The 19,248-nt window shown below is 39.0% G+C and overlaps 2 protein-coding genes across 3 annotated transcripts in view; one reads left to right on the forward strand and one right to left on the reverse strand.

Moving 5' to 3' along the window:
* PIK3C2A (phosphatidylinositol-4-phosphate 3-kinase catalytic subunit type 2 alpha) overlaps positions 1–18,347 on the reverse strand; it is a gene marked incomplete at both ends in the record, with an annotated part of 75,480 nt that extends 57,133 nt beyond the window's left edge. For both annotated transcript variants that reach the window (XM_079708576.1, XM_079708575.1), the window contains one exon: positions 17,274–18,347. In XM_079708576.1, coding sequence (XP_079564702.1) covers positions 17,274–18,347 — 1,074 coding nt within the window. The remainder of the gene's footprint in view (positions 1–17,273) is intronic.
* On the forward strand, positions 125–1,514 carry LOC307056573 (phosphatidylethanolamine-binding protein 1-like; the record flags this gene model as incomplete). Its single annotated transcript, XM_079709417.1, has 3 exons — positions 125–601; positions 822–972; positions 1,336–1,514. 3 exons carry the CDS (start codon positions 125–127, stop codon positions 1,512–1,514), a joined length of 807 nt encoding a protein of 268 aa, XP_079565543.1.
* Positions 18,348–19,248: the final 901 nt, after the last annotated feature.

Raw genomic sequence — 19,248 nt, forward strand, 5'->3', positions numbered from 1 at the left:
GCCTTATTTTAAAGTTCATTGGTTTTACTTGCTCAGAAGTAGAAATAGGGCTGGGAGTCTGGACTACTACCCTGCGCAAGTCCTCCCGCTGCTTTCCCTGCTGTCCACCTCTCTTGGCTCCGTGATGCCCGTGGACCTCAACAAGCGGTCCGGGCCTTTGAGCCTGCAGGAAGTGGATGAGAGGCCGCAGCACCCACTGCAGGTCAAATATGGCGAGGCGGAGGCTGACGAGCTGGGCAAAGTGCTGACATCCACCCAGGTGAAGAACCGGCCCACCAGCATTGCATGGGATGGCCTTCATCCAGGTAAATTGTATACCTTGGTCTTGACAGACCCGGATGCTCCCAGCAGGAAGGACCCCAAATACAGGAAATGGCACCATTTCCTAGTGGTCACCATGAAGGGCAACGACATCAGGAGTGGCACGGTCCTCTCCGATTATGTGGGCTCTGGGCCTCCCAAGGGCACAGGCCTTCACCACTACGTCTGGCTGGTTTATGAGCAGGACAGGCCACTGAAGTGTGATGAGCCCATTCTCAGCAACCGATCTGGAGACCACGGTGGCAGATTCAAGGTGGCGAATTTCTGCAAAAAGTATGAGCTCACAGGCTTCCCTGGTGGCGCAGTGGTTGGGAGTCCACCTGCCAATGCAGGGGACACGGGTTCGTGCCCCGGTCCGGGAAGATCCCACATGCCGTGGAGTGGCTGGGCCCATGAGCCATGGCCGCTGAGCCTGCGCGTCCGGAGCCTGTGCTCCGCAACGGGAGAGGCCACAACAGTGAGAGGCCCACATACAGCAAAAAAAAAAAAAAAAGTATGAGCTCAGGGCTCCGGGGGCCGGCACGTGTTACCAGGCCAAATGGGATGACTATGTGCCCAAACTCTACGAGCAGCTGTCTGGGAAGCAGAGGAAAGCCAGGAGATGGACATCGTCCCAGAGTCCCCAAGCAGTGTTTCAGTTTAGTGGTGCATGTAGATTTCTTCCCTTCCCCCTGCCCCGAGGCCTGAGCAGTAAGATTTAGGTTTAGGGTGTCTTTTCCTTCTGCCTGTCCTCTATAATTTTAGGGGGTTTATGTTTTGATCAAATTTGAACTCCGTTTTGGTGGGGGATACTTTGGTACTAGGATGGGGTCATCAAAATGTTAATATAAGAATAACAACCCAGATGTTAAAGAGGAAAAAAATTCTGGTAAAAAGACCAGGTCTGCAGTATTAGAACAGAGCATCAAAGAATCTTTAAGGGAGGTTGAAAAAAAGAAAAGATTGATTGCCTCTGCCTTTGTGAGCCCAAACCCAGGGCTGTGTGTGACGGCATCTTCTGGCATTTGTTTTCAGGGCCTTGTCTCTCACTAAGACAACCAGGGGCCACTAGCCCCCAACGTGATACATCTCGGCTGGTTATTGGCTGTCAGTGTCCCGCTCTGGCTCCTTTAAAGAGCAATACTGGAAAAAGCAATAAGGAAAGAATCACTTTGCTGTTAAAGCTTGGCCATCTAGATGAGCTGCAGGGCTGAGTGAGAGGTCATCAGAAATCCGCAAGTCTGTGCGTGTTAAATTGATCACTCGTCGGTGTAAGAAAAGCTGGTCTGGAGTTGCTGAATGTTATGTTAATTCTGCTATTTGCTTATAGTTGAATAAAAATAAAAACATGTGTAGATGGAAAAAAAAAAAAGTGGAAATAGGCTGTAGTTTGTATCAGTCAATAAGAATGGAACGCTAAAGACATTTCCATTCAAAATCTTCCAGAAATGAACACTTCAGAAAGTTAACAGCTGAATGAAATTAAAGAACTAGGCTTTGTTTTAAGAAAATGAAGATATCAAGCCCATTTGGGACTCCTCTAATAAACCAGGAATTCTATATATTCAACTTAGGTCTCAAATTCCAAGACAGCATGTGGTTCTTTATGTAAGAGAATGAGTTTTAGGAGTTAGTGGGCATTTTCTATGTTAATAAACTTGTACAAACACCCTGACAGTCCTTCAAAAGTTAAGTTTATGTCTGATCAAAATTTGTGTGCAACATTTAGGAAGATAAATTCACTACCCAAGCACAGCCAAGCAGCAGAGTTCATTTAGAGGTGTTTTGACTTACTACGTAAAAATACTTGATTTAGCACAAATTTCAAATGTAAATTTCCTTTAAAATTAAAATGGGAACATTCTCAATTAAAACTTGAGTGAATGAGAACACAGCGTATAAATTTCAAGAGTTGTAATGGATTTCCATAACCATGGCAAACAAGAAGATTTTGTCAGAAAATTAAACTGAAAATTCAGGACAACAATTCCTTTATTAATTTACTGCTTTTATAATGTAGCAGAGCCCTTTCTGCTAGAATGTGATATGTACATGGGGAAGTGGCCAGCCTTGAGTTCTAGAAAAATCGCTACTACAAATAACAGAGCTCATGGGAAAAAGAGAGTTAAGGCAGACTACTCAAAAATCAGTGTAATCGGGCTTCCCTGGTGGCGCAGTGGTTGAGAGTCCACCTGCCGATGCAGGGGACACGGGTTCGTGCCCTGGTCTGGGAAGATCCCACATGCCGCGGAGCGGCTAGGCCCGTGAGCCATGGCCGCTGAGCCTGCGCATCCGGAGCCTGCGCTCTGCAACGGGAGAGGCCACAACAGTGAGAGGCCTGCGTACCACAAAAAAAAAAAAAAAAAAAAAAAAAAAATCAGTGTAATCAAAGCCCTAACTAAAACAATAAGAAGTCTTTACAGAAACACTAGTGCAGTTAAATCTCCACGTGAATTTGCACCTTGAATTATGGTCTTCGATCCTCTGAAGCCTCCTTAAACCCTGGAGCTGCTGCTTCCTAATTTGTTATATGGATTCTGAAGGGCATTTGTTTCTAGCGAAGACCAATTTCAATGAAGTTAAAAATATACCCCAGGATGTAGACTTCTTCACCAAAGTTCTTAATGCAAACAGAAATGTCTTCACAGCTTCTCTGTCTGCACTCACTGCTTCATCAGAATGCTTAACCCTGTGGAATGTGGAACTGTTCTTGTAGCCACCATTTTCACTTCTGCAGGACTTTCAGTGTTTTCCTAATATCTTCTTGTATTACTAAGACATTCCCTTTAATTATGAGTTTGTTCTAGATTGCTTTGAAATGCTAATATGCTGGGAAAGATTATTTTTGAACGAATGCTACCTTCCCATTATACTGACATCAATCCCATATTTACCAATTACAGAAGTTAATGTGTTACGGAAACAAGTATTGTAGCAAATAGACCATACTACCTGAAAAATGGATTTTTATATTTCTAAAGAAATCCTCTGGTTTGCCACTCCAAGTTTGCCACAATCTAATCCAATAGTATTTCCCAGAACTTCCCAAGTGAATATTATGTCCAAGTTAGCTTGAATCATATCCTGTTCCTATGAAACACAAACTGAACTATCTTGCCTCTGAATCTTTGTCTTCAATGTTTTCCTCCTAACCTTCCCTCACAACACAAGTCAAACAAAGATCTATTAATTTTTTAAGGCCCAATGGAATGCCACTTCATCTACAATGTCTTTTATGAATATTCACTATGAAGCATTTCTTCCCTCCTAGCATTTCTAAGTACTTAGTCTGAACCAAACACCATTATCATTACATCCTGTTTTATATTTGTTCTAATGTGAAAGCTCCTTAAAGACAAGAATCAAATTTAACTGAATTTCATATTTTTGTAAAACTTTATATCCAGTTCATAAGGAACCCAACCATTGGTTCAATTTGTTAAATGTTCTGCTCCCTCTAAAAACAAGTTAAAATTTACTTCCATATAACCAATGAATTTGCCATAGCAATCATAAAACAATGAAAAAATATAAGGCACTATGTAGTTCCTTCAACTGTCTCCTAAAAAGAACAGCAGTAATTTTCATAATTAATATCTGATTCTATAAAATAAGCTTTTCTCTAATTATTATTATTATTAAAAATAATATCTAAATTACAGTGAGATACCACCTCACACTTACTAGGATGGCTACTATTAAAAACAAAAAACAGAAAACAAATGTTGGCAAGGATGTGGAGACACTGGAACCCTTGGGCACTGTTGGTAGTAATGTAAAATGGTGCAGCCACTGTGTAAAATGATGTGGTGGTTTCTCAAACAATTAAAAATAGAATTACCATATGATCCAGCAATTCTACTTCTGGGTCTATACCCAAAAGAATTGAAAGCAGGTATCAAAGAGATATTTGTACATCCATGTTCATAGCAGCATTATTCACAATAGCTAAAACATGGAAGCGATCCAAGTATAAACCAACAGATGAATGGAAAAGCAAGCAAAATGAGGTATACAGTGGAATATTATTCAGCCTTAAAAAGAAAGAAAATTTTGCAATATGCTACAATATGGATGAACCTTGAGGACATTATGATAAGTTAAATAAGACTGTCACAAAATGACAAATATTATATGATTCCACTTATATGAGGTACTTAGAGTATTCAAAATCATAAAGACAGAAAGTAGAATGGTGGTTGCCAGGAGCCAGGGGGAGGGGAGAATGGAGAGTTACTAATTAATGGGTATAGAGTTTCAGTTTTACAAGATGAAAAGAGTTATGGGGATGGTTGGTGGTGATGGTTGCACAACAATGTGAATATATTTAATACCACTGAACTGTACACCTTAAAATGGTCAATCTGGTAATTTTGTTATATGTATTTTACCACACAAAAATATATCTAGCAATTACTGAGCATTTCTTAAATGTCAGGTTCTGCTGTAAGAAATTTACAGTCATGTATGTGTGTGTGTGTGTGTGTGTGTGTGTGTATATATATATGTATGTATATATTATTTATTTCTCACAAAGCTCTAGTAGGTGGTAACATTACTATTATCCCCATTTTACAGATTAAAAAAATGAGGCACAGAGAAGTTAATGAGGCACACAAGGTCACATGACTAATATAATCAGAGTTAGGATTTCAACCCAGGCAACCTAGCTTACTCACTATGCCATTCTAGTACCTCACAACAAAGTCTCCTGAAAAAAAAACCTTTGAAACACAAGAGAAAAACAGCATTGTGACCTTTGCAGGAGGAATGCTATAAAAAATCCGTATTTTTGTTGACCTAGTAACCATCTTTCCTTCTTTAACTCTGTTTGTTTTTCATGTTCCACTTATTAATAGATTTTGAATCTCCTTAGTGGCATTTCTAGATGCTTTTTTTTTAATCAAAAAAGTATTTTTTACAGTGCCTTTCATGTATTAGGTCCTTCCTTTCAAGCAAGTTATAAGTTTCAATTGATGGTGACAGAAATAGATTATAATAACTAATTATCTAGTCATACATCAAGGTAATAATAGAATCTGGAAAATTAACACAAATGTTCTGCTCACAAAGTAAAAAACAGCTGGGCTGCCAATGATTTCATCTTTACATTAACATTAGCATTTTTTTGTTTTTCTCCACTCTTTCTGGAACCAAAAACAATCTTTTTTTAATTTCACACTTACTCCCTCAACTCTTGCTCCTGATCCCTTCCTCAAACTCCAAACAACTTAAGCATCAAAATCATCTCTTTCCTCCACTGATCTTGCACAAACTTTTATGCAGCACTCACAGCTTTCTATTACATACTGCAGTTATATGCACATATATCTTGTCTCCCCCTTCTAACCCGAGTTATTTTTTTGTTTGTTTGTTTGTTTTGTTTTGTTTTGCGGTACGCGGGCCTCTCACTGTTGTGGTCTCTCCCATTGTGGAGCACAGGCTCCAGACACACAGGCCCAGCGGCCATGGCTCACGGGCCCAGCTGCTCCGCGGCATGTGGGATCTTCCCGGACCGGGGCACGAACCCGCGTCCCCTGCATCGGCAGGCGGACTCCCAACCACTGCACCACCAGGGAAGCCCCTAACCCGAGTTCTTTAAGGATGAGGTCTGTGAATGGTTAATATTTGTAGCCCACACATTTTGTCCTCAAATATATTTAAAAAATTTTTTTAATAAGAGCCTTTTTAAAAAAAAATTTAAATATTTATTTAATATTTATTTAAGACCCAGCAAAGCCGGGTCTTAGTTGCAGCATGCAGGATCTTCATTATAGCATGCGGGATCTTTTAGTAGCAGCATGTGGGCTTCTTAGTTGTGGCATGCGGACTTCTTAGTTGCGGCATACAAACTCTTAGTTGTGGCATGTATTCAGGATCTAGTTCCCCAACCAGGGCCCCCTGCATTGAAAGTGCAGAGTCTTACCCACTGGACCACCAGGGAAGTCCCCTCAAATATTTTTCAATGAATGAAAGAGGCAAATGATAATAAGAAAAAATCACTAATGTCATTATCCAATATATGAAACAAAGAGGTTTGTGGGGGAAGATACTGAGTTCTCTAGTAAATATTTTGGGTTTGGAAATCCATGTAGATGTTTGGTCATCATCTAGAAATACTCTATTACAAGACTCTATTCCAGAGCTAAAGACAAAGAACTGGGAATCATCCAATTTCTGCACTTTTCTACAGGGAAATTTCTCACTGCTAATTGTTGTCAGCATCCATCAGGATCACTGACAGAGCAATATCCCAACCAAACGGACTTTGGGTCCAAGTTCCATCAACAGGAGACAGTCTCTTCAGGAGGCTGAGGGATACATAAGGGACTGCACCTACTGGACATCAAGCTGGGACATCTCTTTATACACATATGAATGGAGAGAGAGAGATTTATTATAAGAAATTGGCTCATGTGATTATAAAGGATGCCAAGTCTCAAGACCTGCAGTCAACAAACTGGAGACCCAAGAGAGCTGATGGTATAGTTCTAAGTCTGAGTACGGCAGGCTCAAGACCCAGGAAAAGCCAATGTTTCAGTCTGAGTCCAAAGTCAGGGAAAAAACCCCAATGTTCCAACTCAAAGGCAGTCAAGTTGAAGGAATTCCCCTTTTTTGGTGGTAGGGTCAGCCCTTTTGTTCTATTCAAGCCTTCAGCTGTTAGGGTGAGGCCCACCACTTTAGGGAGAGCAATCTGCCTTTACTTAGTCTACAAATTCAAATATTAATCTCATCCAGAAGCATCATTACAGACATACCCAGAATAATGTTTGACCAAATGTCAGAGCACCCCATAGCCCAGTCAAACTGACACATAAAATTAATCATCACGGCATCTCAACCACAGACAGCCAAGGAGTCTAGATCAGTAGCTTTCAAATTCTACCTCAGAGCCTCAAGAATAAAGCACTGACCAAGAGAGAACAGATAAGATATACTAAAAACAACCAAAAACAAAACCTTGGGGGAATGCCTATGTTTAGAAACTAGACAAGGAAAACGATTCAAAGATTACAGGAGGAAAACTAGGAAGTAGATTTAACTAGGGCAACAGAAGAGAAGTTTCAAGAAAGGAACGTGGTCAATTGTTGCAAATGAAGCAATAAGGATGGACAGTGAGTATGGTTACTAGGCTGGCAATTAGTATTCATACTACCAGAAACAAGTTTCTGCAATATGATAGGATGTTGAGGGACTGGAAAAGCAGTAAGTACAAATTCCACTTTGAAGAATAATCGTAAAAAATACTTTGGGGAGACAGGAACAAGAAAAGAGGTGAAAGAGTTAAGTTTGGGAAAAGAGAAGGAATATCTCTTCCCTCCAAACCAGAAAGAAGAGGCAAATAAATCTGAGGTGGGCAAGTACATACAAAGAATAACCTTGACTTCACTATTTAAAAAAAAAAAAAAAAAAAAAGGTAATTGGAAGTCCTAGCCAGAGCAATTAGACGAGAAAAAGAAAAGGAATCCAAACTGGAAAAGAAGAAGTAAAATTGTCACTGTTTGCATATGACATATGATACAGAGAAAATCCTAAAGATGCCACCAAAAAACTGTTAGACCTAATAAATGAATTCAGTAGGATACAAAATTAATATATAGAAATCTGTTGTATTTCTATACACTAACAAGAACTGGCAGAAGGAGAAATTAAGAAAACAATCCCATTTACAGTTGTGTCAAAAATATTATAATAAAATACCTAGGAATAAATCTAACCAATACAGATAAAAGACCTGTACTCAGGAAACTATAAGATACCGATGAAAGAAAGTGAAGATGACACAAGTGGAAATATACACTGTATTCATGGATTGGAAGAATTAATATTGTTAAAATAGCCATAATACCCAAAGCAATCTACAGATTCAATACAATCCTTAACAAAATACCAATGGCAGGACTTCCCTGGCAGTCCAGTGGTTAAGACTCTGAGCTTCCACTGCAGGTGGCACAGATTCGATCCCTGATCAGGGAACTAAGATCCCGCATGCTGTGCAGCGCAGTCAAAAAAAAAAAAAAAAATGGCATTCTTCACAGAACTAGAACAAACAATTCTAAAATGTATATGGAAACACAAAAGACCCCCCCAACAGTCAAAACAATCCTGAGAAAGAAGAACAAAACTGGAGGTATCATGCTCCCTGATTTCAAACTACCCTACAAAGCTACAGTAATCAAAACAGTATGGTACCAGCACAAAAACAGAAACATCAATTAATGGACCAGAACAGACACCCCAGAAATAAACCCACACTTACATGGTGAATTAATCTATGACAAAGGAGGCAAGAATATATAATGGGGAAAAGGATAGCCTCTTCAATAAATGGTGCTGGGAAAACTGCACAGCTACATGAAAAAGGATCAAACTGGACTTTCTGTCACCATATACACAATTAATTTCAAAATGAATTAAGGACTTAAATATAAGACCTGAAACCATAAAACTTCTGGAAGAAATCAGGCAGTATGCTCTTTGACATCAATCTTAGCAATATTTTTTTGAATATGTCTCCTTAGGCAAGGGAAACAAAAGCAAAAATAAATAAATGGTACTACACTAAACTAATAAGCTTTTGTACAGCAAAGGAAACATCAACAAAATGAACAGGTGGTCTACTGAATGGGAGAAGATATTTGTAAAGCATATAGCTGATAAGGGGTTAATATTCAAAATATACAAAGAACTCATACAACTCAATATCAAAATAACAATTTGACTTTAAAAATGGCATTTTTCAAAAGAAGGTATAGTGGCCAACAGACACATGAAAAGATGCTCAACATCACTAATCATCAGGGAAATGCAAATCAAAACCACAATGAAGTATCACCTCACACCTGTCAGAATGGCTATTGTCAAAGAGACAACAAATAACAAGTGCTGGTGAGGATATGGAGAAAAGGGGACCCTAGTGCACTGCTGGTAGGATGTAAATTGATACAGCCACTATGGAAAACAGTATGGAGGTTACTCAAAAAATTAAAAATAGAACTACCATATGATCCAACAATTCCACTTTTGAGTATTTTTCTGAAGAAAACAGAAACAGTAATTTGACAAGATACATGCGCCCCTATGTTCACTGCAGCATTATTTACAGTAGCCAAGATATGGAAGCAACCTAAGTGTCTACTGACAGATGAATGGATAAAGAAGATGTGGTATATATATACAATGGAATATTACTCAACCATTAAAAAAAAGAAAAGAGGGGCTTCCCTGGTGGCGCAGTGGTTGAGAGTCCGCCTGCCGATGCAGGGGACACGGGTTTGTGCCCCGGTCCGGGAAGATCCCACATGCCGTGGAGCAGCTAGGCCCGTGAGCCATGGCCGTTGAGCCTGCACATCCGGAGCCTGTGCTCCACAACGGGAGAGGCCACAACAGTGAGAGGCCCACGTACCACCAAAAAAAAAAAAAAAAAAAAAAAGGAAAGAAAAGAAATCTCACCATTTGGGACAACATGGATGGACCTAGAGGTTATTATACTAAGTGAAATAAGTCAGACAGAAAAATACCGTATGATTTCACTTATATGTGAAACCTAAGAAGCAATACAAACAAATAAATATAACAAAACAGAGACAGGTTCATAGATATAAAGAACAGAGGGGAGGAACTTCCCTGGTGGTCCAGTGGGTAAGACTCCATGCTCCCAGTGCAGGGGGCCCAGGTTCAATCCCTGGTCGGGGAACTAGATCCTGCATGCATGCTGCAACTAACGGTTCATATGCCACAACTAAGAAGTCCACATGCCACAACTAAGTCCCAGCACAACCTAAATACATAAATATTTTTTTTAAAAAAAGAAGGAAAAGAACAGAGGGGAGGTCAGGGGCGGGGGGTGGGAGTGGGGGAATGAAATAGGTGAAGGAAATTAAGTGGTACAAACTTGCAGTTACTAAATAAATGAGTCATGGGGATAAATGTAAAGCATGAGAAATACTGTCAATAATATTGTAATAACTTTGCATAGTGACAAATGGTAACTAAACTTATCATGGTGATCATTTTGTAATGTACAGAAATGCCAAATCACTAAATTATGTTGTGCACCTGGAACTAACAGTGTTGTAGGTCAATTATAATTCAATTTTTTAAAAAGGTAGTGAGGTCAAGGAGAGGTGGAAAGGGTAAATTAAGGGTTTAAGGAAAGTGATGCAGGTTTGCAATAATTCACAAAAACTTATCAGTGCATACTCTATAAAGCAGTTATAAGAATATGGGAGGGGCTTCCCTGGTGGCGCAGTGGTTGAGAATCTGCCTGCTAATGCAGGGGACACGGGTTTGAGCCCTGGTCTGGGAGGATCCCACATGCTGCGGAGCAATTAGGCCCATGAGCCACAACTACTGAGCCTGCGCGTCTGGACCGCAACTAGAGAGGCCGCGATAGAGAGAGGCCCGCGCACCGCGATGAAGAGTGGCCCCCGCTTGCCGCAACTAGAGAAAGCTCTGGCACAGAAACGAAGACCCAACACAGCCAAAAATTAATTAATTAATTAATTAATTAATTTAAAAAAGAATATGGGAAAGCTTTACACCTAAACAAGTCCCAGGTTCATGCCATCTTACCCCAGAAATTAGATGAAACACCAAGTTTTCAATAAATGTATTTTAAGCATTAAATATAAACACATCAGTTGCTTTTCAGAACAAAGTTGGTTACTTTGTTACCAAAATTTTATAGAGACTTCAGTAATCTACTCAACTAATGTACTATATTCAGCTAGACAATGAAAAAACACATTTTATTCAACTTTACCTCTTCTTTAAAATTAACGTTAGACATTGTGCTAATGGGGATATACATGTTTATAGTGTTAATATAATCAACTTTTAGAAAGAGTCAATAGCCACAGAACTTTGCAAAACCATTTCTATGAAAATAATTTCATTCATTACTAAAATCTTTGGGATCTATTCAAAGTAGCTAAATTATAGCTATTAACTGAAAGTGTGATTTAAACTTAAATGGCCAGAAGACAGTTTTAAGTACTATGCCTTTTCCTGGTTTTGGAAACAAAAATTTGAACTAAAGTATTTAGATTATTATGAACAAAAGACACTAGAAGGAAATAGGAAGTAAGACTGCTGAGTGAGAAGAAAAATACCCTTCAGAGTTTCTACCACAAAGCATAAAATTCTTACAGGAAATGAATACTTAAGTATGTAAAGTAATTATAAAGAATAGGCACTGCAATCTTATTTCCCAACAAAAAATATCAACCTCAGGGAAAAGTTTTTAAATAGAGATGAATGGTGTGTGAAAAATTAAAAGTTCCATGCCAATGTTTGTGCCAGACTTCTTAAATCAGCCTATTATTAGTGTTCTGTTTACCTCCCCCTTTTGGTCTAAATCAAACCAAACTTTATTCTCTTGTACACAAACAAAATGATGAAATTTTAGTGTTAATAAAAGGGCTTAGAACTTTTCTTTGAAAATAAAAATCCTTTCATAGCATTTGTAACAAGTGCACACTAAACCTCTGATTAAAGACCTCCAATAACTATGCATTGACCACCTGAGAGGAACCATTACCAAATGGCTATTTATAAGTTCCTTTATTGATATTTAACTGTATACCTGCCTCTTTGAGTTTTATTCCCCATTAGTCCTTGTTCTACTTTTTGGGACAATGAATTTTAAACCTAAGTTACTAAACTGAATTTCTCAATTCATAAAGAAAAATATAAACAAATAGGATTTGCGTAATTTTAAGCTTTCTATGAAAGGTTATTTTAACTTTTACACCTGCTACCACTTGTCTATTAAAATCTAGCACAACGTACTACTTAATTTGCACAAAGCAACGCATTTAATGTATTGGAAAACTTAGAACATAACTATTTCATCTTTTTTTTTTTTACAAGAATACCATGATTTTCAGGTATTCTACTTCCTGAACTGCTTTGAGAATCTATGTCCCAAACAAAACTTTAATAGAAAAAAAGTCAACTTCCTCTTTTCTACAGGGCAACTTTCCAAACTTTAAATATTATTTCTGAAAGGATCTCAGAAATGATCTAGTCCAACGAACTTTATATCATAGATGAAGAAACTCAGATTCAGAGTGTGAATTAGCTCCAATTAATATTCTCTTCTTCAGGCAAAATATCTCCAATCTTTTCAACAGTTCCTTAAATAGCATAGCTTCTAGATCCTGAACACTGTAGTCTTCTCAAGACACACTCTAGCCTACCACTGGTCCCTTTTAGAATGTGGTGCTCAAACATAATTATTACATGGGGTTTTAAAAGAGCAGAGGGGACTTCCCTGGTGGCGCAGTGGTTAAGAATCCGCCTGCCAATGCAGGGGACAAGGGTTCGAGCCCTGGTCTGGGAAGATCCCACATGCCACGGAGCAACTAAGCCCATGTGCCACAACTACTGAAGCTCACATGCCACAACTACTGAGCCTGCATGCCTAGAGCCCATGCTCTGCAACAAAAGAAACCACCGCAATGAGAAGCCCGTGCACCACAACGAAGAGTAGCCCCCGCTCGCCGCAACTAGAGAAAGCCCGCGCACAGCAACGAAGACCCAACGCAGCCAAAAATAAATAAATTTATTAAAAAATAAATAAAAGAGCAGAGTATAACAGAATGATCAATAACTACATACCTCCTCAGCCATGCCACAGTTAGACTCCTTTAAGGAGCCTAAGCCACCTCAATTCAGACACTGTGCCATTTAGTAAAGCTACTGATGTACACTGTAGTAATCTAGCTCCCATCTCTGATTGATCAGCTGATCAAGTCATGTTATTTTTGCTTACCTGGCTTTGACTCATGTCTCTCACAACCAATTTGATTACTCGTTGATCCTTCCCCCTGTACCTTAAACAAAATCTAAGAACATGTTTCTGCTAAAACTTGCCTAGAAGCCTGATTCCTAGAGTCTGAGCAAGCAGTAATTCTCTGCAACTCCTATGTGATCTGATTTCCCAGATCTTGTTAGGGGAATTTTTTTCTATCTTTAGGAAACTACCTATCCTCATCAGTCCTGCAAGATGATTTCTGAAAGCACCCCAAATAGGGAAAATATCAAGATGATACTGTGACAAGTATTAAAAATGAGTAGGAAAAGATGTATGCAGAGAGACAATGAAAGGGATATAAATGAGTATCACAGCCCTGCCCCCACCAAAGGAAAGGGTGGAGAAAACATCAGTTGAACCAGAAGTGACCAGTCTAAACTACAGAGGGCAACAGGGAAAGGAAGCAAGTGTTTTGCAGCAAAAGCACTGGCAATCTATTCTACAGGTTTTAAGTTACAAAGAAATTGAAGAAGAAAATATTAATTAGAGATAAGTCACCCTCTGGATCTAAGTTTCTTCATTCATGAAATAAAGTTGGTTAGACTAGATAACTGTGGTTATCATCTTAAATATCTCTAAAATATGAGTTCATTTAACTAATTACAATACAATTATTACATGAAAAAATTAATAATTCCTTAACTTCTTCACATTTCAGTTTCTTCAACTGTGAAATAGGTATGGGTCACTCTGATCTCAGGATTCTTAGGAACTCTCTACTGTCTCAGTGATTATAAAAAAAAAAAAAAAAGAGTTGAGTTTGAACATTTACAGCACAGATAAAAAGCATGTAGCTCTTAGGTTCTGAGTCCAGTCTTGGACCATTGATAGCAAGTAATTCTGATCGACCCAGAAACCTCAACTTGTTTAAGATGATAACCAGAGTTCATCTGGAATGGTAATTTCAGCTCATCAGGAATAATCTATTTCCCTTAGTGAATAAATGAATTTCCACTGCTGGGAAAGTCAGAATTAGAGATACAGAGATAATGAAATAAACCAAAGTCATTTATAAATATTTTATTAAATTCAAGATAATCTATGTATTGTGGCTACAATGCATATATTGTAGAGGTGCAAATGCATACCCATGAAGGTGTGATGCAAGGAGCAGGAGGATTATTTGAAAGTGACCTGGATGCTCACTCTGGGTTGCCTGGACAATCAAGGGCTCTGCCTTCTACCAATGGGAGGGCTGAGCCTAAACTCAGCTCCCTTTAGGACCAGGGGCTTCTTTTTCCCTGATAGCAGAGACTGCAATTTTCCCTAGCTCCTGAGATCTCCAGTTACTGGCAGCTGCCCTTCCCAAACTATTTCTGATGTCCCTAATCCAGACTACATGGTGTCAAAACACCATGCCCTCATGCTAAATCCATAAAAAGGAGATCCACAGGTAGAGAGGGATCTCTCTGTTGGAACAATGACCCAAATGTGAATCCAGCAGTAACCCGGCCTGAACAGGATGGGAGGATCAGAGGGACCAGTGTCTTTCTTTAAAAAAATAAAATAAAATAAGGTAAAGTTCATAGAACATAAAAACTGCCATATTAACCATTTAAAAATGTACAATTTGTTGGCTCACAGTATGTTCATAATGGTATGTGACCATCACCACTATGGTAAGAACACTGAAATGTTCTAATTCCAGAACACTTTCATCCCCCGCCCCCAAAAAGATCCCTGTACCCATTAAGCAATCATTCCCCATTCCCTCTTTCCTCCAACCCCCTAGCAAACACTAATCTGTTTTCTTTCTCTATGGATTTGCCTTTTCTAGACATATCATATAAATTGAATCATACATGTTTTTTCGTGTCTGGCTTCTTCCACTTACAATGTTTTCAAGGTTCATCCATGTTGCAGCATATATCAGGGCTTCATTCCTTTGTATGGGCGAATAATATTCCATTGTACAGACATACCACTTTTGCTTTTACCCATTCATCAGCTGATGGACATTTTGGGTTGTTTCACTTTTTGGCTATTATGAATAAAGCTGCTATGAACAACCCAATTTTCAAAATGGGCAAATGACAAATAGACATTTCTTCGAAAAAGATACAGAAGTGGCCAATAATCATATGAAAAGATACTCAACACCACGAGTCAACAGAGAAACCCAAATCAAAATCACAATGAGATATCACTTCACATCCATCAGGATGGCTATAATCCAAAAAAAAGTCAAATAACAAGTGTTGGCAAGCATGTGAAGAAACTGGAACTCTCTCATACACTGCTGGGGGGAATGTAAAATGATGCAGCCACTATGGAAAAGAGTTTGCTGGTTCCTCAAAAAGCTAAGCATAGAATAACCAGCAGCTCCACTACTAGGTAGAAGCCCCCCGCCCACACTTCCTGATTTGGCTTAAAGTTTTCCCTTCTCCTTTCAAATACTTTAGGAAATGACTGTTATTTGTAAATACAAAGACAAAAGCCATGACAAGATGACACAGAATATTAAGAGTAAATAATCTGACATTAGAATAAATATTTATGATTCCAATATAAACTGTGAAATTAACCTGTGACTTTTAAATTGAGAGGTGTTAAGAAATTCTGTTACTAAATTTGTAAACAGTACTGAAAAGCTTAAGAGACCTTAATAACAGGTATTTCTTAGTGGGGAGCTGTAGTCAAAATACATTTGGAAAACACTGCACTGGTTAAGATTTTTCTGGGTTCTGATCGTGTTATCCAAAGAAATCCTCATCCTTTTTTCTTAACCTTCTTAATATCTGCTTTTTTCTCCCAAGACATCTAAAATGGCTTTTAAGAATCAACAATTCAACATAAACCCATCCAAATCATGCAAAATTTGCTTATCCTCCCCTAAATGCTAGTTGAATCTCAGTGCCTAAACAGTAGCCAAATGCTGATCTAATTAGCTGAATGATATGATTCACATTAAGGTAAGAATGAGGCTTAAACATTCCTAGAATCCACAGGTACCATAAGAGCAAAATACAAATCTTCAGTGGTATACTATATATGGAAAGGAAAAGTCTAAACCCTGCTGTCTCTCTTCTAAGAGAAGACATCCTGTCCCAGGCACCCTTAACTAATTTTTCCAGACAGTAAGACTATATGAACTCAGCAACTATGCTATATAGACTACAGTTCTTTTCTTCACTTATATCAATACAGGTGTTTAAAGAGAGTCCTTTAAATGGCTTTTCTCCCATCTCTCTGGGGCCTTTCTTCCTTCCTTCCTCCCTCCCTCACTTCCTTCCTTCCCTCCTGCCTCCCTCCCTCCCTTTCTTCTACTCATTCATTCATTCATGGTTAAAAACAACAAAACAATATACATGAGAATTTCTATAATGGGGTTAAAAACCAAAATTCCTTATTTATCCTGAAAAATAAAGGCAATAAGGAAAAGAAAGTAGGACCACATATAATGAATGGACAAGGAGAGACAGATAAAAATTATTTTTAATGCCTATCAGTGAAAGCCAGATCCTTGATTACAGGTTTTCAAAATTCACAATCCTAGAAAAGATAATATTAATAGTAAGCAATTTTTCAATCTGCCTGGGACTTCCCTGGTGGTGCAGTGGTTAAGAATCTGCCTGCCAATGCAGGGGACACGGGTTCGATCCCAGGTCTGGGAAGACCCCACATGCTGCAGAGCAACTACGCCCACAAGCCATAACTACTGAACCCTCGCACCGCAACTACTGAAGCCCGCATGCCCTACAGCCTGTGCGCCACAACTACTGAGCCCATGCGCCAAAATTACTGAAGCCCGTGCACTCTAGGGCCCACGTGCCGCAACTACTGAGCCCACACATTGCAACTACTGAAGCCTGCGTGCCTAGAGCCCATGCTCTGCAACAAGAGAAGCCACCGCAATGAGAAGCCTGTGCACTGTGACAAAGAGTAGTCCCTGCTCACCGCAACTAGAGAAAGCCCACATGCAGCAACGAAGACCCACCACAGCCAAAAAATGGTTGTTTTTAATTTTTAATTAAAAAATTTTTTTTCAATTTGCCTAAACACATTTAATCCTTTACCACACAATCTAACATTCACAGTATACTTAAGAAAACAAGGTTCAACATAAAAAATTTCTTTTACCAAATAAATTATGTACACAAATATGAATTTTCTGTTACACTAAGTTTGAGAAGTTAGTAAGAAAAGACTATACCTGAGATATTTGGCCCTGGACTTTTGTAGGCTGAGTTGTTCGAATATTTAAAGACTGGCTTCTTGTTACTGTTGCCCCAGAAAGAGATTTTCCATTCACCTTTCTTTCAAGGTGACAACTTGCTGGTGATCTCTCTTCAAGAAGAACAGCATCCCAAGGATCGTCTGCTAGCAAACCTGGTATATTTTTCTCTTCTTCATGGTCCAATACCTCTACATTGTCCACCTTAGGCTTACTTAGAGGATCCAAGTCTAACCAGTCAAACTTACTGATATCTTCAGACTTTGGAGATACCTGTAGATTGCTGATAGTAGCTTTTGAATTTGTTATCTCCAAATCAGTCCTTGCTTTTCCATTTTTTAAAAATTCTGATGTACTAGCTATTTTGTCAAACAGCTTTGCCATGTCAGGACTGACTACTGGATGATAGATAGGTAAGCTTCCTTGTGGATGAAAGGGTGTGGTGGGTGTCAAAGGATATGAAAAATATGGAGACTGTCCTGGAAGTCTTAAATATATAGGTTCTGTGGATGGAAAAGTAGGCATTCTTGGATTGAAGCCATTTTGGAATACAGTCTGTTTACTACTGTAAGTTGACTGGTAAACAGAAGGTAAAGAGTAACTGGAAGGCCCAGATAATCCAGGTGGCCACTGTCCTCTCTGAATAGCAGGTCTAAGATAGAGCTGTGCTGAAAATGAAGGGCTCAGAACAGGAGTAACTGGCAATACAGGTGTTTTTCTAGTCTCGAAACTGTCATCCAGCAATAGTTTCTCAAGTTCAGCTTGGGTAAGCTTTTCTACATCAATATCTACTGCTCTTTTTTGGGTATCTGATTCAGGAAACACCATGAGATCATAATCCTGTTTGCTATAAACTTGTGCTTTTTGTCTGGTGCTGCTTGACCACTCATAGCCTCTCTGGTTATCGGTCACCCGTCTATCCTTTTGCAGTTTTGCTAAAGCCTCTGCTTCCATCTGTAATGCTTCTTCTTTGCCCACATCTTTTGTTCTTGTTGGTTCCAGATGTGAAGATGAACATTGCTTAAACCCATTGTTGTTGGATATCTGAGCCATGTCCACTTAAAAGACCAAACCTCCTCCAATCTATTTTTTTTCTTGTAGCTTCCAAAATAGCAAGACCTGCATGTAAAAATAAATATAACACTCGATTAGATTTTTAAAACACGAATTTGTTTTGTTTGTAACCTACCACATATGATTTAGGATTTAATACTACCTACAAACATACCACGAAATGAAATGAAATAGGGAAAATCTTGGTGAAGGAACACTTTTAAAACACCTTATACACTGTTGGGTTAAGAGAAATGTTTAGACATACATGACTTTATCCCATTCCCTGACCTAACAGGAAAGCTAACACAGTAAATGAACTCAAGAAGCTGTCACTTCAGTTGTCACACTGGCTGCCATTAACCAGTTGCACTTCTGGCAGAATTCTTGGCATAAAATGGCTTAAGTGCTAGTCACAAATTTTCAAGAGTTCAGACACGGTTTACTGTTATGCAAATAGCAAGTCAAAATGGTTTCAATCTTTTACTATTTGTAAAATTGCTCAAAAGCCAATTAGCAATAAAAGTATTCAACACTGGGCCTCCCTGGTGGCGCAGTGGTTGAGAGTCCGCCTGCCGATGCAGGGGATACGGGTTCGTGCCCCGGTCCGGGAGGATCCCATATGCCGCGGAGCGGCTGGGCCCGTGAGCCATGGCCGCTGAGCCTGCGCGTCCGGAGCCTGTGCTCCGCAACGGGAGAGGCCACAACAGTGAGAGGCCCGCGTACCGCAAAAAAAAAAAAAAAAAAAAAAAAAGTATTCAACACCTAGTAAATAAAATCAAGTAACTATTATTTTATCAAATCACCATATGAAAAATTAAGGGCTTATAATATTCTAGAAATTTTAAAAATGTATACTGTAACATAGATTAGAATAATATGATAAGTGTTAAGGCTATAA

Source organism: Hyperoodon ampullatus, assembly GCF_949752795.1.
Source record: "Hyperoodon ampullatus genome assembly, chromosome: 7".
Lineage (NCBI taxonomy): Eukaryota > Metazoa > Chordata > Mammalia > Artiodactyla > Ziphiidae > Hyperoodon > Hyperoodon ampullatus.